Genomic DNA, 20,801 nt, shown 5'->3' with positions numbered 1-20,801 from the left:
GATGTATCATGTTGTATGCATGCATGTGTGATGTATCATGTTGTATGCATGCATGTGTGATGCATCATGTTGTATGCGTGCATGTGTGATGTATCATGTTGTATGCATGCATGTGTGATGTATCATGTTGTATGCATGCATGTGTGATGCATCATGTTGTATGCATGCATGTGTGATGTATCATGTTGTATGCGTGCATGTGTGATGCATCATGTTGTATGCATGCATGTGTGATGTATCATGTTGTATGCATGCATGTGTGATGTATCATGTTGTATGCATGCATGTGTGATGTATCATGTTGTATGCATGCATGTGTGATGTATCATGTTGTATGCGTGCATGTGTGATGTATCATGTTGTATGCATGCATGTGTGATGTATCATGTTGTATGCGTGCATGTGTGATGTATCATGTTGTATGCATGCATGTGTGATGTATCATGTTGTATGCGTGCATGTGTGATGTATCATGTTGTATGCATGCATGTGTGATGTATCATGTTGTATGCGTGCATGTGTGATGTATCATGTTGTATGCATGCATGTGTGATGTATCATGTTGTATGCGTGCATGTGTGATGTATCATGTTGTATGCATGCATGTGTGATGTATCATGTTGTATGCGTGCATGTGTGATGCATCATGTTGTATGCGTGCATGTGTGATGTATCATGTTGTATGCATGCATGTGTGATGTATCATGTTGTATGCGTGCATGTGTGATGTATCATGTTGTATGCATGCATGTGTGATGTATCATGTTGTATGCGTGCATGTGTGATGTATCATGTTGTATTTGTGCATGTGCGATGTATCATGTTGTATGCGTGCATGTGTGATGCATCATGTTGTATGCGTGCATGTGTGATGTATCATGTTGTATGCATGCATGTGTGATGTATCATGTTGTATGCATGCATGTGTGATGTATCATGTTGTATGCATGCATGTGTGATGTATCATGTTGTATGCATGCATGTGTGATGTATCATGTTGTATGCATGCATGTGTGATGTATCATGTTGTATGCATGCATGTGTGATGCATCATGTTGTATGCATGCATGTGTGATGTATCATGTTGTATGCGTGCATGTTGCAAATAAACTCAAACTCAAACATTACAAGAAGGCAAACAAAATGATGAATAAAAGGAATAAAATCCTCATAAAATAATGAAGAATTAATCTAATTGGTTTTGTAGCATCAGTTAAAATGGCATATTTTGACCTATATTGTATTGGTTTTAGTATATTTTATATACAACATGTATGAAGGTCCCCCACACATTCTTTAATTGTGTGTGGAAAAGTTTGGACACTTAATTAACAACTAACAAATGTGTCTGCAGTGACTTCATTTAAACACCAGGGGGCAGTGTCTTACAGTTACATCTGAGCCAGTGAAAATGGTGATAATCTCACCTGTATGGTAAATATATTATGTTGGTGAAACATTAGCTTCAGATAATAAAAGCTGCATTTTTGATGCGTAATGTGTGATTGCTAATATATTTTCTATCCAATAATTAAATATATTTATATTTACAGTACCAGTTTGCAGAGGTGTGGACTCGAGTCACATGACTTGGACTCGAGTCAGACTCGAGTCATGAATTTGATGACTTTAGACTCGACTTGACAAAATGTAAAAAGACTTGCAACTCGACTTAGACTTTAACATCAATGACTTGTGACTTCACTTGGACTTGAGCCTTTTGAATTGACATGACTTGACATGACTTGCTACTTTCCCCAAAACCCAAAGATGAAAAAGTTATTCGGGAGCGCTCCGTATTTTTCATTGTGTACTTGTCTATCAGCGTTGCGTGTGTCAGCTGGTGTGGTCTCAGTACAACAGCCAATCAAATTAGATCTACTTTGTTTTCATCACACAGCATTCATCCAATCAAATTGCAGGACAACCAACGAAGAAGACATGTCCAAACCACACGCCAGTGAACAAAAAATGATGCCTAAAATAATTTTGTTTGGGTATAAAAATTACGAGGTGGTCAACACAAAACGGTTTGCAGTATGCAACACATGCGGTTCGAAAATGACTGATGGAGAGGCAACAACTTCCAACTTCGTCCGGCATTTGAAGTTGCACAAAGAACGGTAAGTTTTGAATGTAAGATAACGTTTATTGGCTAAGTAACGTGACTTTTATTTGCTGTGTAGTTAAATCAGTGAGGCTGTAAACTCACTGCTAACGTTATAACGTTATTGCAAACACGGGAATCTGTTGCAGTTCACTACCTTATTCATACTTTTTGTTCAGTGATTTTTTTCAAGCAGGGTTACGTTAGTCAATATATCACACGTAACGTTAGACGGCGGTCAGCAGCACCGCGTATTTTAGCCACCTAAAAAAAGACAAAAATAGTAAAATAAAGGTCAGTTAAAATGTATACTATATTATGAATATGTGTACCGTTTTAGCTAGCTTTCTGACATACTGTTGGTTGTTTACCTCAGTGGTCCCCAACCACCGGGCCGCGGCCCGGTACTGGTCCGTGGATCGATTGGTATCGGGCCGCACAAGAAATAATTTTTGTTGTTGTCTTTTTTTAATTAAATCAACATAAAAAACACAAGATACACTTACAAGTAGTGCACCAACCCAAAACAACTCTCTCCCCCCTTTTGTTCTGGGCATTGAACATGAAGACTCTTCCTTCACTGTTCCGAGTGGCCATGAGAGTCTTGGCAGTGCCTGCCTCCAGTGCTCCAGTGGAGCGAGTTTTCAGCCATGGTGGCATCATACTACGCCCCCATCGTGCACAAATGACTGACAGACTCTTGGCTGATTTGGTCTTTTGCAAATGCAATGCAGCATAGGGCCCTGACATATAAAAAGTACAACTTTTTTGTTATGTTCACGTATATGTCATGTTTTTTCAATGTTAACACTTTTGTACAAATAAGTACATTTGCACTTTATTTTTCAATGTGTTTGTTCTGTAAAGGAATGAGTTAATGTTTAAAATGACTGGTTAATAGTGCTATTATAAAGTGCAATGTCAGCACAATTTTCTTTCCTGCAATTTCAAATGCACTTGTTTTAATAAATAAATACAGCGTTTGAAAAGCATACACAATCTGTGTTAATATATTGGTCTGTGGTTAAAAGGACTTGAAAGGACTCGAAACTCAAAATGCAGGACTTAGGACTTGACTTGAGACTTTCCAGTCTTGACTTTGGACTTGACTCGGGGCTTGCCCTGTCTTGACTCGGGACTTGACTCGGACTCGAGGGCAAAGACTTGAGACTTACTTGTGACTTGCAAAACAATGACTTGGTCCCACCTCTGGTGTTTAAGTATCAAAGCTCTTACATTATTAGGAACCGTCTGTTGCAAACAAAATGACAGTATTAAAACCAACAATGCTCAGTCAAAAAAATACAAAGTTATTTTATAGTAATCCCGATTTTTTTTTTTCATTCATCCTGTTGAAGTCTAAAAAGGTGGAAAACGAGGAGTCCAAACGTAGTCTCTTGTGATGACATCTTTCAGGCAGCAGAGGTCGCTGTTGTGCTAAAGTTGAGGAAACACTTTCTGGTGACGTCATCGGACACGCCTCCATAATGTTACATTTGATGTGTTTTAATACACAATTTATAGTCAAATGTGGGGTTTTGTTTGGACATTTATTTTCTTTATCAATCTGCATACAATAAAGACAATAGAAATATGCGACATAGTATATGTGTGTTTGTACAAGTACATATTATTCGCAAAAAATTAATTAATTATTAAATGTTCATATTTAGCACGCTTCCTGAACATCAAACCAAACTAATATACTTGCCTGTAGACTTTTAAATTGAGCTTATTGATTTTATTTTTATTTTTGATCCCACATGTGGCTTGCACTCACATATAATTGACTCGTGGTGTACTGAGTAAATTGTTTTCTTTTCTAAAAACATTATGTTTGTACAATTATTTCATTTTTGAATGTCTCCTAATGTCTTTTATTTATTTAAAAAAAAAAAAATGATGCGCATGCGTGGTGCTCGCCCTGCAGCTTCTTGAATTAGACTACTAGGCAAATATTAGTTTGAATTTAGTGTAAAAAAAAAAAAAAAGATTATGATTTGGTATTATTTGAATGTCAAATGTGCACAAGGTGTGTAGAAACAGTAGAAAAACAAAGCTGAATGAGGTCAAAGAAGATGTTTTGTGTGCTTTATGAATGATGGATGATTTCCTTGGAGGATGCAGCTTCTGTATCTTTAATAAGAGGAGAGGAGCGCGCGCGATGGGAGAGGCTGCGCGCTCCCGATGCCTTTCCTGGCTCCACGACGACGGGAGCGCGCAGTGGGGTTTGACACGCTCACGAAAGGGAGAGAAATCACCGACGGACCGTGAACTGCTCACCGGGACAAACAAACACAAAAATGTTGCCTTTTAGGAGGGAAAAGTCAGGTGAATTGTAATTAAAACACCTTTTTGTGGCACTTTTGAAGCTTTTTGAGTGGAAAGTGGACCGAATTGATTGAAGGCAGACCACATTGGATTGGACAGGTAAGTTCATTTCAATTTTAAGCAAAGAAAATGATGTTTTAAACTATTACATATGAATGAAAATGTTTCTAAAAAGTAGCATTTTCACATTTTTGCAGAAAATGGCGCCCAAGCTTGTGCGCGTCCTGGCTTTGTGGACCTCGCTGCTGGCGAGCGTCCGCTGCTGTCCAGAGCTTTGCACCTGCCAAGACAAATTTGCCCATCAATTCGCCGACTGCGCCTACAAAGACCTCCTGGCGGTGCCTCGGGGTCTGCCCGCCAACGTGACCACGGTCAGCCTCTCGGCCAACAAGCTCACTTTCCTGCCGAGCAAAACCTTCGCCAACATCACCCAGGTCACCTCCCTCTGGTTGGCCCATAACGAGATCGTCTCCATAGAGATGGACACTTTGGCCCCTTTGGTGCAGCTCCGAAACTTGGACGTCAGCTATAATAAAATAGTCAAGTTCCCCTGGGAGGACCTTCGCAACCTGACCGCCTTGCAGCTGCTGAAAATGAACAATAACGAGATGGCGGACCTTCCCGGGGACGCCTTCGCCACGCTGAAAGACCTGCGCTCGCTGCGCATCAACAACAACAAGTTCACCACCATCGTCCAGGGCACCTTCAGCGCTCTGTCCTCCATGTCTCACCTGCAGATCTACAACAACCCCTTCTCGTGCTCCTGCAGCTTGGAGTGGCTGAAGGACTGGATGGCGACGACCAAGATCTCCGTCCCCGAGCCCAATTCTATTGTGTGCGACTCGCCCGAGCTCCACAGAGGTGTGATGGTCTCCAAAATCCCCAAACTGGACTGTCAGGCGCCTCTTGTCACCATAACCTACCAACCGGACATTGATAAGACGGAGCTCCCTGAGGGCTCCACGGTGGTCTTGAATTGTGAAACACAAGGAAGCCCCAAACCGCAGGTCAGCTGGGAGGTGATTGCGGGAAACCAGAATTTCCTATTCCCTCTGCCGTTCGGCGGCGAGACCAACAACCTGCCGGTCAATGACAAAACCACCAACAGTCGGTTCCTTGTTTTTCAAAATGGCACCCTAGTGGTCCCCCGTCTGACTAAAAAGGAAGACGGGAATTACAGCTGCCTTGCTGTGAACGATCTGGGTAAGTCCCAGAGTTCTGTTCAATTGACCTCGACGGGCAGCAAAAAACACGCCGCGTCGTCGGACGCCACGGTGGACAGGATCCGACCGTCTCCCAACAAGCCTTCCCAACCCCAGACCTCCAAAAACAACGTCATCAAAAGCGACGACAGGACCAAGATCAAACCGCAAGGGTGGCCGGGCAAACAAGACGGCGCCCAGGTGGTTCCTAAAGACCCCGTCTTTAGCGGCAAGTGCGGCGTGAGGGACGGCAGCGAGTACGTCTCCAACCACGCCTTCAACATGAGCCTGGACGACCTCAAACAGTACACCTTCGACTTCGGCATCATCGCCCTGGAAGTGTCCGAGACGGACGCCAAGGTCAAACTCAACCCTCTGCAGCTTTCTCGCAGCAAATCCAACCTTCACGTGAGTCAGGGGGGGAAGGAGGACGTGTTGGTGCAGGAGCCCGCCGGTCTGTACCAGGCGTCCTCGGGGAACCACATCCCGGACATGCTCTACATCTGCGTGGACACCGGGCACGGACACTCCCTCATCAAGTGGTCCAACATCGAAGACGGGGTCAACTCCTATTTGTTCACCGGATTACAGCCTGGCACCAACTACACGCTTTGTCTCACTTACGGAGGACAGGACTGCCAGGTGCAGGTGGTCTTCACCACCAGGAAGAAGATCCCGTCCCTGCTCATCATCGTGGTGGTCAGCATCTTCCTCCTGGGCCTGGCCACCGTCCCCCTGTTGGGGGCCACCTGCTGCCACCTCCTCTACAAATACCAAGGGAAGACCTACAAGCTGGTCATGAAGACGCAGAATCCAGACTGGCTGGAGAAGCAAGCCGACTTCCACCGCCGGGCGTCTTTGGTGGAGTCGGAGAAGACCTTCGACCCCAGCGAGGCGGGCGACGGGGACGGGGAGAGAGACAGTCCCGTGCTGGGAGACGGCGCGACCGAGGTGACCGAGTCCATCCCGGGGTCCTCGTCCAAGACCAACCAGGACGACTTCGAGGCGGGGTCCGAGTACAGTGACAGGTTGCCGCTGGGGGCCGAGGCGGTCAACATCTCGGAGGAGATCAACGGAAACTACAAGCAGTCGAGCCGCTGACTGCCCGCCAGGTGTACACTTTTTGTAAGATATCACCCTTTTTCTTACCTGGGAAAAAAACCCACCGCTGAGATTGTATTTGACGTCATTTTAAACATTAGAGGCATGTAAATGTAAAGCACACAATATTGGCTTATTAATTATTATTATTATTAATTACTGCGCAGCGCAACGAGCAAAAAAAAAAAAAAAAAACCCGGCTTTTTTTTTGTAACTAAAATAGTCAATCTGGTTTGCTAAAAGCCTCTCAGGAATTATTTTAAGCCAAATCTGCCGGTGTTTTTAAAATATAAAAATCCAAGTATGCATCAGCATTGATCGTGTGATGAGAATATGTTTACATATATCGTTAAATCTCATCTGATATTAATAATAAATGTGTATTGACGTTGTCCGGTGCATGACGTCACTGGTGTTTTATTACTCTTTTGTGTCGTAGATTATTCTTATTTGACTATTTTATATATATGCTGTCAATTTGTGCCGTAAAGTGAGTATTTTTTAATTTTTTTAAAACAAGTTTCTATAAGAAGCCCCAAAAAAAAGAAAAAAAAGGACGAGCGAGACGCGTCCTGCGGCTTGTTTTTTTCTGTCAAATTTGATGTTAAACCAAAATAAAAATAAATACCAAATCTGTGTGCGCTTGATATTTTTGCTCTATCATTTCTTGTAAATGGGATTAATAAATTAATAAAACTTGGATTTGTCGTTCATTTTGCTGAGAAATGTGTGAAAAAAATAGACGCGATACTTTTCTTCTCACTAGATTTATTTGTAAAGAAAAATAAATGGGGGGGGATTGTGTTTTTGTCTCTCTTATGTCATTAGGGCCCGCCATGGCCCATTGCAAAAGGACTCCCACAGGGAGTCCTAATGCAATGGGACATAAGGACCTATTGTTATTCGTCCGTTTTATTCTTTCTTATTATTAGGGCCCGCATGGCCCTATGCATAAGGACTCCCACAGGGAGTCCTTATGCAATGGGACATAAGGACCTATTGAATTTGTAAGGTTTTATTATTTCTTTCTTATTCTTCCGCCGCCTCTTTGAGCACTAATTTGACCCACTTAACATGCTTCAAAACTCACCATATTTGACCCACACATCAGGCCTTTTAATAAAAAAAACGAACCCCAAAACTCAAAATTGCGCTCTAGCGCCCCCTAGGGAAAAAAAAACAGACTGCCTGTAACTCCTACTAGGAAGGTCGGAAAGACATGAAACAAAATCCTCTATGTAGGTCTGACTTAGACCTAGTTTTCATTATTGTATATCCTTGGGCTAAAATCAACAGGAAGTTGGCAATTCCCCCTTCAAGACAAAAAAGTACTAAAAACAGTCACTTTTGCCTCTTTGAGCTGTAATTTGACCCCCTTAACATGCTTCAAAACTCACCAAACTGAACACACACATCAGGACTAGCAGAAATTGCGATCTAATAAAAAACCTAACCCCAAATTTAAAAATCGCGCTCTAGAGCAATTTTTTAATAAAACGGAGAAAAAACTGCTCCTCGGAAGAAAAAAATGACAAAACTGCCTGTAACTCCCACTGGAAAGGTCGGAGAGACATGAAACAAAAACTTCAATGTAGGTCTCACTTACACCTACATTTCATAAATTGACAATCCCCAGCAAAAATCAACAGGAAGTTTGCTATTCCCCCTTCAAAACAACATTTTTGTAAAAACCGGTCACCTTCTTTCAAAATCTATCTCCTCTGAGCACGTTCATATTTTAGGCTTCAAACTAACACAGGAGAGAGATTGAACCCTTGTGTATAAAAGTATAGAACAGCTTTTTAATACCTGCTCCGGTTTTGATTTTATGACCCTTCAAAGACCCGCTGCACTGATGCTGCTGTTTTTTTAAGATGGCTGCTCAAAAGCAGGAAGCACCAACGTGCCCACACAATGCAGACAAGGTAGGTACACTAGACAAAAGTCTTGGGACACTTCAGACTAAAAGTAGACAAAAGTATTGGGACACTTAGGACTAGCACCTGCCAAATACGCGGGCCCGAACAATGCTGCTTGCAGCTTTAATTATTATTATTATTCTTCCGCAGCTTTGCGCACTACTTTCACCCCCTTAACATGCTTCAAAACTCACCAAATTTTACACACACATCAGTAATATACGGCAAAACTTTTTATCAAAGAACCAAACTTCAAAACTCAAAATTGCGCTCTAGCGCCCCCTAGGAAAAAAAAAAATAGACTGCCTGTAACTCCCACTAGGAAGGTCGGAAAAATATGAAACAAAATCCTCTATGTAGGTCTGACTTTGACCTAGTTCTCATAATTGTATGTCTTCGGGCTAAAATCAACAGGAAGTTGGCAATTACCCCTTCAAGACAAAAAAGTACTAAAAACAGTCACTTTTGCCTCTTTGAGCTGTAATTTGACCCCCTTAACATGCTTCAAAACTCTCCAAACTTTACACACACATCAGGACTGGCTAAAACTGTGATCTAATGAAAAAACCTAACCCCAAATCTAAAAATTGTGCTCTACAGCAATTTTTTAATAAAACTGACAAAAAACTGCTCCTCGGAAGAAAACAACTACAAAACTGACTGTAACTCCCACTGGGAAGGTCGGACAGACATGAAACAAAAACCTCTATGTATGTCATACTTAGACCTACATTTCATAAATTGACAACCCCCAGCAAAAATCAACAGGATGTTTGCTATTCCCCTTTCAAAACATTTTTTTTGGAAAAACCTGTCACCTTCCTTCAAAAACTATCTCCTCTGAGCGCGTTTGTCCTTTCGGCTTCAAAATAACACAGGAGAGAGATTAAACCCTTGTGCATAAATTAACAGAACCGTTTTGTGATACCTGCTCCGGTTTTGATTTTATGACCCTTCAAAGACCCGCTGCACTGATGCTCCTGCGGTGCTGTTTTTTTAAGATGGCTGCTCAAAAGCAGGAAGCACCAACGTGCCCACACAATGCAGACAAGGTAGGTACACTAGACAAAAGTCTTGGGACACTTCAGACTAAAAGTAGACAAAAGTATTGGGACACTTAGGACTAGCACCTGCCAAATACGCGGGCCCGAACAACACTGCTTGCAGCTTTAATTTTGTATTTGTATTTCCAGTGCTTTATGATATTCAGATTGTCTAAAAAACAACAGAATAAATCAGGTCATGTTTGTAGAACATTCCACTGAAAAGTAACAGCTAATGATAAATAGTCACTTTGTAGAATAAATATACCCTCTTGAAAATGATTGTTTTTAGCACATTTATGTGTTTTAGTTGAGATTAATAAGTTGCACATTATGATGTACGGTAGACACACAAGCTCCTCCCACCTACAAGAGGCCATGTGACCCATGTTGACCGCGAGGCCTGCACGGGACAAAGTGTGGAGGACTTGAGGAAGATCTGTACTGAAAACAACAACGTGGCCGTTATGAATCGTTTTGGACGTCTTCATGTTCAGTTGCAGGCGTGTCCGCCTCGGCTTCCTTCCTGCTGCCCTTCAGGCTCCCGTTCAGAAAGCCCTCGGTGGCCGTGCGCTGCTGGAAGTGCTTCCGGGTGCCCACCAGTGAGGGGTTGTTGACCAGCGTGTAGAGGAGGTGCCAGTGGCCTCGGGCTCGCTTGGCGCTGGAGATCTTCAGGTGCTTCTTCTCCTGCTGGACCAGCTGTATCCCTGAGGACAACAGATCATATAATATCATATGCATCCTCACCGTATCATCATATACCCTATTAGAAATCATATCATACTGTTATGATCCGCTGCCCGGATCATATTTTTTGTTTACGTTTTCAAGATACTTGTGTTTTTGGTTAGTTTTGGACTCCTTGAGTGCCTGTTTTGTACACCTGAGTTTGTTGCCATGGCTGCTTATTATTTTCACCTGCCGCGTTTGTTCCCGACACGCACCTGTTTGTCATCACTGACATTATTATTTAAGCCTGCCTTCCCTGTCATTCGTTCTTGCTTCGTACTGTGACGACCGGGGCGCATGGTGATGCGGGGTTTCGTTCTCCCAAGATGCAACGGACTGATATTTTCCACGATGACAATGCAGACGTCGAAGGCATTCCTGTCCTTGGACGGTAAAAACCTGTCAAGTCACCCACACATGAAAGACCTCCATTATCTTCTTATCTTCTCCCTGGAAAAAAACAACTTCGAGCTGCTACCGCAATTCTTCCCTCCGGAACACAGTACGAAGCAAGCAAAAAGTTCTCTCGCATCGGGCCTGACGGAGGTGGATGAAGAAGGTGCGTGGATGGTCCTCCGAGCGATGGAGGCAGAGACGCTCCGCTGCAATCCAGATGAGGAGATGATATGGGGACCTGGAGGTGTAATCTAATTTACCGACGTGTCTAACAACGAAAATGCCATTAACACAACAAACATGGAGTTAAAAGCTCAAAATGAACACCGACTCACTGTTGGTAGCAGCTCGAAGTTGCTGTCAAGTCACACACACATGAAAGACCTCCATTATCTTCTTATCTTCTCCCTGGAAAAAAACAACTTCGAGCTGCTACCAACAGTGAGTCGGTGTTCATTTTGAGCTTTTAACTCCATGTTTGTTGTGTTAATGGCATTTTCGTTGTTAGACACGTCGGTAAATTAGATTACACCTCCAGGTCCCCATATCATCTCCTCATCTGGATTGCAGCGGAGCGTCTCTGCCTCCATCGCTCGGAGGACCATCCACGCACCTTCTTCATCCACCTCCGTCAGGTCCGATGCGAGAGAACTTTTTGCTTGCTTCGTACTGTGTTCCGGAGGGAAGAATTGCGGTAGCAGCTCGAAGTTGTTTTTTTCCAGGGAGAAGATAAGAAGATAATGGAGGTCTTTCATGTGTGGGTGACTTGACAGGTTTTTACCGTCCAAGGACAGGAATGCCTTCGACGTCTGCATTGTCATCGTGGAAAATATCAGTCCGTTGCATCCTGGGAGAACGAAACCCCGCATCACCATGCGCCCCGGTCGTCACAGTACGAAGCAAGAACGAATGACAGGGAAGGCAGGCTTAAATAATAATGTCAGTGATGACAAACAGGTGCGTGTCGGGAACAAACGCGGCAGGTGAAAATAATAAGCAGCCATGGCAACAAACTCAGGTGTACAAAACAGGCACTCAAGGAGTCCAAAACTAACCAAAAACACAAGTATCTTGAAAACGTAAACAAAAAATATGACCCGGGCAGCGGATCATAACACATACCATACCAAATCATCACGTCAAACCATATCATTTAAACCAGGGGTGTCAAATGTACGAACGGTTTTTATCCGGGCCGCGGGAAGAGTTTGCTATGAATAAAAATGAGCCGAAATTTTGAAATGAAAGAAACTGCTGTTCTAAATGTGTCCACTAGATGTCGCAATAGCAATTCTTTGTATCTTTGTAGATTATGCTAAATATGTAAATAAAACTAAACCACACCAGTCAAGGAAAATGAGCAAACTACATAAATAACATCCTGTAATCTGATTTTGATATGATTTTTTTTATCTTGATAGATTGAAAATAAACACCAATGAGTTGACTCAAAGTATAAATAACGACAAATAAAGATAGAAGTGTAAAATAAAACCCAACCATTTTGATTTGTATATTTTCAGAATGTGCTTGTTCTATTTTTAAACAAAGAAAACAATCTGAAGTTAGACTTAGCAGGGCCGGCCCGTGGCATAGGCCGTATAGGCAAATGCTAAGGGCGCCGTCCATCAGGGGGCGCCATGCCAGTGCCACAAATGTTGGAGGAAAAAAAAAGTTGTTACTATTATTTCTAAATACAAAAAATAATCTCACGTTAATTAAAATGCAAAGTAAAGCCTATTTATTAGAAATATGATTTGTTACAACATTACGCCCCCCCCCCCCCCTCCCCCCGCACGGTGCGCCCCCTCCCTTCCGGTATCATGACTCTTTTTGGACGTCACCACATCAAAAAATCAACACAAGATGTCAAAACGGCCAAAACTGTCAGGTGCCCAGGGAAGAAAAAAGAGAAAAGAAGAGGAGGAGAAACGAGAAAAGACAGAGGTAGCAGGTAGGTAACGTTAGCCTACATGAAATTATTTGTCTGTTACAGAATGTGATAGTAGCTGGCTTTTTAGCATTAAGCTAATGTTACATGATTCGGCAATTGCTAATCAATAAATAGCTAGTTCTGTTTTAACGTCGGGTTAATATTGTGGAGGGGGCTAAATTGTTATGGAAAATAATAATGTAACGTTAGGTAATTACAGTACTCCCACCTTACATTCCTCAGGGACATTTGTATTAGATCTTTTAAGCAGGTGTTTTTTGTTTACATTGTTATTGCCTTCTGGTTAGCTAATGTTTGCCCTGCAGGTAATAGTCACTTTTCCACCCCTTTATATATTAGGTATAGTTGTATGTAAAAAAAAAAAAGGTCAAAGACAAAGCTATTCAGTTTCTTGTGAGTATATACACTTCACTGCCGATGTGGGGGGCGCCACCTAAAATCTTGCCTAGGGCGCCAGATTGAGACTTAGACAAACTTTAATGATCCACAAGGGAAATTGTTCCACACAGTAGCTCAGTTACAATGATGGAAAGTGTAAGGATGGAAAGGACAATGCAGGTATAAATAGACTAAATATAGCGATATAAAATATAACATATATACGTAATATTTACATAATATATGTACAGTATATTATACATACTGATATATTATATTATGTCTATTTATTTTTAAGTTATTGTGCCATGATTTTACCAGTCCGGCCCACTTGGGAGTAGATTTTTCATTCATTCCATCTAAAGTGAGTTTGACACCCCTGCTTTATAATCACGGTGTCATATCATACCACCGATACATCCAAAATATCACATCATATGACCTCATCCTGTATTACATCATCATTGTACATGTCATCTTATTAAAGATCATATGTCATTGTAACACATACAGTACAGGCCAAAAGTTTGGACACACCTTCTCCTCATTTTCTTTATTTTCATGACTATTTACATTGTAGATTGTCACTGAAGGCATCAAAAACTAGCACACCTGTGAAGTGAAAACCCTTTCCTCTTGAAGCTCATGGAGAGAATGCCAAACGTGTGCAAAGCAGTAATCAGAGCAAAGGGTGGCTATTTTGAAGGAACTAGAATATAAAACATGTTTTCAGTTATTTCATTTTTTTTTTTGTTAAGTACATAACTCCACATGTGTTCATTCATAGTTTGGATGTGACAATCTACAATGTAAATAGTCATGAAAATAAAGAAAACACATTGAATGAGGAGAAGGTGTGTCCAAACGTTTGGCCTGTACTAGGGATCGGCCGATAAATGCTATAAAATGTAATATTGGAAATTATCAGTATCATTTTTTTTATTATCGGTATCGTTTTTTGGGGTTTTTTGTATTATTAAATCAACATAAAAAACATAAGATACACTTACAATTAGTGCACCAACCCAAAAAACCTTCCTCCCCCATTTACACTCATTCACACAAAAGCAGGCCCGGCCCTAACCAATCTGGCGCCCTAGGCAAGATTTTAGGTGGCGCCCCCCCCACATCGGCAGTGAAGTGTATATACTCACAAGAAACCGAATAGCTTTGTCTTTGACCTTTTTTTTTACTTAAAGAAAGCAAATTAACAATCAGAATAGTTAACAAGATAAAAAAAAATATGAATAAATAAATGAATGCAAAAAATAAAAAATGAATATATGAAATACAATATTTTTTACATACATATTGCTTAATTAACATTAATGATGTGCACTTTAACAACTAGGCTTACAACTATACATAATATATAAAGGGGTGGAAAAGTGACTATTACCTGCAGGGCAAACATTAGCTAACCAGAAGGCAATAACAATGTAAACAAAAAACACCTGCTTAAAAGATCTAATACAAATGTCCCTGAGGAATGTAAGGTGGGAGTACTGTAATTACCTAACGTTACATTATTATTTTCCATAACAATTTAGCCATCATATCATACATCATCATGTCATGTATCATATTAATGATTCTATATCATGGCAAAAGCATACTCCTCACACCATACCCTACCACACATTACAATTAGGGATGTAACAATACCACAATTTATTTCACGGTTGTTGTGAGCAAAATGATCAATGTTATTATTGTTGCAATGTTGTTGAATGTGTCAAAGTCAAGGCCCGTGAATGAATGATCTATGGTCCCCGGGGATGATATTTGATTAGTATTAGAACCGGCCCGCAGGCCACAGTCACCTGCTGCTGTCTTGCACGCACCAATACTCCATCAGTGTTGGTGCTAGGAATTTCCAAAATGGGGTCCCAGGGACCCCGTCAAGTCATAAAAATGGGGTCCCACAGTACATTTTTGGTGTCCCACTTTTTTTTGTAAGCGTTTTGAAAACAATTGATAAATGTATGTATGTATACCTCACACTTGTTATATTATATTTTTATGCATATGTCATTTTATTCACTTTTTTTTTTCCTTCATGGATCTAAACTTTACTGCTGCCTGTATTTTTTTCTATATTTTTATTGTAATATTTTCAGAATGTGTTTGTTCTATTTTTGGCCAAACTAAGACAAAGAAAACAAACCTCCATGTGGCCCCTCAACTAAAATGAGGTTAACACCTAAAGAGTACTTATATACACTGAAATCTTTCAACCAAGTTTTATTTTTAAAGCAATGAATAGACACAATATTCTTTCATTGACATAAGAAAGATTAAATATTTTGCTGGCTTCTTAAGAGCCATATTATTATTTAAGTGTTTCTCTTGATCATTTTTACTCTTTTTTTTAAATGATAAAGGCCTAGCAGGTGTTTATAACGGGGAAATACAATGTGTCTTGTGTTCATGTTAGCATTTAAGCTAGCTAACGATTAGGGTGCTAGCTGCTTCTCCAGGAAATGAGCACTATCACAATACTATAATCCACCCATTCATCCATTTTATCCTGTTTGTCCCTCTCAGTGTCACGGGGGTGCTGGAGCCTATCCCAGCTGCATTCGGGTGGAAGGCAGTGTACACCCTGGACAAGTCGCCACCTCATCGCAGGGCCAACACAGATAGACAACATTCACACACTAGGGACCATTTAGTGTTGCCAATCAACCTATCCCCAGGTGCATGTCTTTGGAGGTGGGAGGGGCCTATCCCCAGGTGCATGTCTTTGGAGGTGGGAGGGGCCTATCCCCAGGTGCATGTCTTTGGAGGTGGGAGGGGCCTATCCCCAGGTGCATGTCTTTGGAGGTGGGAGGAAGCCGGAGGGAACTCACACAGTCACGGGGAGAACATGCAAACTCCACACAGAAAGACCCCGAGCCCGGGGATCAAACCCAGAACCTTGTAATTTTGAGGTACACGCCCTAACCCCGTATCACCGTGCTGCCTTTTACTATAATCAAAATTTGAAATAGTTTTACTAACCCTCGGAGAATGTTAGAGCGGTTTATCATTATATAACATCCATCCATCCATCCATCTTCTTCCGCTTATCCGAGGTCGGGTCGCGGGGGCAGCAGCCTAAGCAAGGAAGCCCAGACTTCCCTCTCCCCAGCCACTTCATCCAGCTCTTCCTGTTGGACCCCGAGGCGTTCCCAGGCCAGCCGGGAGACATAGTCTTCCCAACGTGTCCTGGGTCTTCCCCGTGGCCTCCTACCGGTCGGACGTGCCCTAAACACCTCCCTAGGGAGGCGTTCGGGTGGCATCCTGACCAGATGCCCGAACCACCTCATCTGGCTCCTCTCCATGTGGAGGAGCAGCGGCTTTACTTTGATCTCCCCCCGGATGACAGAGCTTCTCACCCTATCTCTAAGGGAGAGACCCGCCACCCGGCGGAGGAAACTCATTTGGGCCGCTTGTACCCGTGATCTTGTCCTTTCGGTCATAACCCAAAGCTCATGACCATAGGTGAGGATGGGAACGTAGATCGACCGGTAAATTGAGAGCTTTGCCTTCCGGCTCAGCTCCTTCTTCACCACAACGGATCGATACAGCGTCCGCATTACTGAAGACGCCGCACCGATCCGCCTGTCGATCTCACGATCCACTCTTCCCTCACTCGTGAACAAGACTCCGAGGTACTTGAACTCCTCCACTTGGGGCAAGATCTCCTCCCCAACCCGGAGATGGCACTCCACCCTTTTCCGGGCGAGAACCATGGACTCGGACTTGGAGGTGCTGATTCTCATCCCAGTCGCTTCACACTCGGCTGCGAACCGATCCAGTGAGAGCTGAAGATCCTGGCCAGATGAAGCCATCAGGACCACAAAAAGCAGAGACCTAATCCTGCAGCCACCAAACCAGATCCCCTCAACGCCTTGACTGCGCCTAGAAATTCTGTCCATAAAAGTTATGAACAGAATGGGTGACAAAGGGCAGCCTTGGCGGAGTCCAACCCTCACTGGAAACGTGTCCGACTTACTGCCGGCAATGCGGACCAAGCTCTGACACTGATCATACAGGGAGCGGACCGCCACAATCAGACAGTCCGAAACCCCATACTCTCCGAGCACTCCCCACAGGACTTCCCGAGGGACACGGTCGAATGCCTTCTCCAAGTCCACAAAACACATGTAGACGGGTTGGGCAAACTCCCATGCACCCTCAAGGACCCTGCCGAGAGTATAGAGCTGGTCCACAGTTCCACGACCAGGACGAAAACCACACTGTTCCTCCTGAATCCGAGGTTCGACTATCCGGCGTAGCCTCCTCTCCAGTACACCTGAATAGACCTTACCGGGAAGGCTGAGGAGTGTGATCCCACAATAGTTAGAACACACCCTCCGGTTCCCCTTCTTAAAGAGAGGAACCACCACCCCGGTCTGCCAATCCAGAGGTACCGCCCCCGATGTCCACACAATGCTGCAGAGTCTTGTCAACCAAGACAGCCCCACAGCATCCAGAGCCTTAAGGAACTCCGGGCGGATCTCATCTACCCCTGGGGCCTTGCCACCGAGGAGCTTTTTAACTACCTCAGCAACCTCAGCCCCAGAAATAGGAGAGCCCACCACAGACTCCCCAGGCACTGCTTCCTCATAGGAAGACGTGTTGGTGGGATTGAGGAGGTCTTCGAAGTATTCCCTCCACCGATCCACAACATCCGCAGTCGAGGTCAGCAGAACACCATCCTCGCCATACACGGTGTTGATAGTGCATTATATAACAGTGATCGTTAAAGTAATGATATATTATTCTATTAAATGATCAGAAGTTATTCTCATATCACACCACATCATATCCTAGTATGTACAATATATCATGATTGTTTTATACTGTATCATACGTAATTGTATCTTAAGTCATACAGAGCTGGGCAAATATTTTGACTCGGGGACCACATTGAGAAAAAAAAATGTGTCTGGGGGGCCAATGTGTATGTGTGTATAAATCAAATATAGACATTTAGCTGTAAAAACCTGCTGTATACAGTATGTGTGTTTGGGGCCCTTTACCCAGCAACACTAATACCAAAAGTCACAATGTCCCATAGAGTTCTAAAAAGGTTATGACAGACCACCTCAAAAAAGCAGAATGGAATTTTACAGTTTTTTAACGAATGGGACACCCAAAATGTACATGAAAATAAAGAAAGTGTGATTTACAATATTAACTATGAACAATAAAACACTGAATATTAACAACATGTGAACGTCACTCCTCTTTTACTTCTCAGACCAAGCAAAACACATCAAACATTTTAAAAAAACAGCAAAATATGAATGCAAAGTGTAATAAACACCTACAATATGATATCATTTCACTTTTATGCAGAAATGTGTTGTAAAAATTTGCTTCCGCAAATTTCTGACACATGCGTTTGGGGCTGGCTGCTCTGAAAACAAGCCCCGCCCACTCTGCTTTGTTCCTGGTCTAAACTGCTGTGACCTGGATTACTGTAATAACTCCTAGAACACCCTAAAGTGCAGATTTCAACCATTGAAATACTTTCTATAGTTCAAGACTCATTATAAAAAACATCACTGCACATCATAATCAGTTTTGATGGTAAAGGTCTAAAAAAAAGAAAAAAAGTAGAACGTCTAGGGCAGGGGTCGGCAACCCAAAATGTTGAAAGAGCCATATTGGACCAAAAATACAAAAACATATTTGTCTGGAGCCGCAAAAAATTAAAAGCCATAGTACATACAGATAGTGTGTCATGAGATATACATTGAATCAAGAGGACTTAAAGGAAACTAAATGAGCTCAAATATACAGGTAAAAGCCAGTAAATTAGAGTATTTTGAAAAACTTGATTTATTTCAGTAATTGCATTCAAAAGGTGTAACTTGTACATTATATTTATTCATTGCACACAGACTGATGCATTCAAATGTTTATTTCATTTAATTTTGATGATTTGAAGTGGCAACAAATGAAAATCCAAAATTCCGTGTGTCACAAAATTAGAATATTACTTAAGGCTAATACAAAAAAGGGATTTTTAGAAATGTTGGCCAACTGAAAAGTATGAAAATGAAAAATATGAGCATGTACAATACTCAATACTTGGTTGGAGCTCCTTTTGCCTCAATTACTGCGTTAATGCGGCGTGGCATGGAGTCGATGAGTTTCTGGCACTGCTCAGGTGTTTTGAGAGCCCAGGTTGCTCTGATAGTGGCCTTCAACTCTTCTGCGTTTTTGGGTCTGGCATTCTGCATCTTCCTTTTCACAATACCCCACAGATTTTCTATGGGGCTAAGGTCAGGGGAGTTGGCGGGCCAATTTAGAACAGAAATACCATGGTCCGTAAACCAGGCACGGGTAGATTTTGCGCTGTGTGCAGGCGCCAAGTCCTGTTGGAACTTGAAATCTCCATCTCCATAGAGCAGGTCAGCAGCAGGAAGCATGAAGTGCTCTAAAACTTGCTGGTAGACGGCTGCATTGACCCTGGATCTCAGGAAACAGAGTGGACCGACACCAGCAGATGACATGGCACCCCAAACCATCACCCAACCATGCAAATTTTGCATTTCCTTTGGAAATCGAGGTCCCAGAGTCTGGAGGAAGACAGGAGAGGCACAGGATCCACGTTGCCTGAAGTCTAGTGTAAAGTTTCCACCATCAGTGATGGTTTGGGGTGCCATGTCATCTGCTGGTGTCGGTCCACTCTGTTTCCTGAGATCCAGGGTCAACGCAGCCGTCTACCAGCAAGTTTGAGAGCACTTCATGCTTCCTGCTGCTGACCTGCTCTATGGAGATGGAGATTTCAAGTTCCAACAGGACTTGGCGCCTGCACACAGCGCAAAATCTACCCGTGCCTGGTTTACGGACCATGGTATTTCTGTTCTAAATTGGCCCGCCAACTCCCCTGACCTTAGCCCCATAGAAAATCTGTGGGGTATTGTGAAAAGGAAGATGCAGAATGCCAGACCCAAAAACGCAGAAGAGTTGAAGGCCACTATCAGAGCAACCTGGGCTCTCATAACACCTGAGCAGTGCCAGAAACTCATCGACTCCATGCCACGCCGCATTAACGCAGTAATTGAGGCAAAAGGAGCTCCAACCAAGTATTGAGTATTGTACATGCTCATATTTTTCATTTTCATACTTTTCAGTTGGCCAACATTTCTAAAAATCCCTTTTTTGTATTAGCCTTAAGTAATATTCTAATTTTGTGACACACGGAATTTTGGATTTTCAATTGTTGCCACTTCAAATCATCAAAATTAAATGAAATAAACATTTGAATGCATCAGTCTGTGTGCAATGAATAAATATAATGTACAAGTTACACCTTTTGAATGCAATTACTGAAATAAATCAAGTTTTTCAAAATATTTTAATTTACTGGCTTTTACCTGTAGCTACAAATTAGGCATAATGATGCAATATGTACATATAGCTAGCCTAAATAGCATGTTAGCATCGATTAGCTTGCAGTCATGCAGTGACCAAATATGTCTGATTAGCACTCCACACAAGTCAAAAACATCAACAAAACTCACCTTTCATGCACAACGTTTAAAGTTTGATGGACAAAATGAGACAGAAAAAGAAGTGGCATAAAACACGTCCTAGAAAGTCGGAGAAAGTTATACATGTAAACAAACTATGGTGAGT

At 42.4% G+C, this 20,801-nt stretch overlaps 2 protein-coding genes across 2 annotated transcripts in view; one reads left to right on the top strand and one right to left on the bottom strand.

Moving 5' to 3' along the window:
* The first annotated feature begins 4,315 nt into the window (after positions 1-4,315).
* Positions 4,316-7,441, top strand: islr2 (immunoglobulin superfamily containing leucine-rich repeat 2). Its single transcript, XM_061969450.2, has 2 exons — positions 4,316-4,537; positions 4,636-7,441. Exon 2 carries the CDS (start codon positions 4,639-4,641, stop codon positions 6,739-6,741), a length of 2,103 nt encoding a protein of 700 aa, XP_061825434.2. The 5' UTR covers positions 4,316-4,537; positions 4,636-4,638; the 3' UTR covers positions 6,742-7,441.
* Positions 7,442-9,788: 2,347 nt separating this feature from the next.
* Positions 9,789-20,801, bottom strand: part of stra6 (signaling receptor and transporter of retinol STRA6) — a 112,258-nt gene continuing 101,245 nt past the window's right edge. The window contains exon 18 of the mRNA XM_061969453.2: positions 9,789-10,410. Coding sequence (XP_061825437.2) covers positions 10,169-10,410 — 242 coding nt within the window. The 3' untranslated portion in view covers positions 9,789-10,168. The remainder of the gene's footprint in view (positions 10,411-20,801) is intronic.

Source organism: Nerophis lumbriciformis, linkage group LG10 (assembly GCF_033978685.3).
Source record: "Nerophis lumbriciformis linkage group LG10, RoL_Nlum_v2.1, whole genome shotgun sequence".
In the NCBI taxonomy this organism is placed as follows: domain Eukaryota; kingdom Metazoa; phylum Chordata; class Actinopteri; order Syngnathiformes; family Syngnathidae; genus Nerophis; species Nerophis lumbriciformis.
Note: the sequence above shows the minus strand (reverse complement) of the source record. Positions and strands in the feature narration are given on the sequence as shown.

Bases quoted from the DNA above. Each gene is read 5' to 3' on its own strand.
- islr2 (XM_061969450.2), top strand. From the start codon at position 4,639: ATGGCGCCCAAGCTTGTGCGCGTCCTGGCTTTGTGGACCTCGCTGCTG.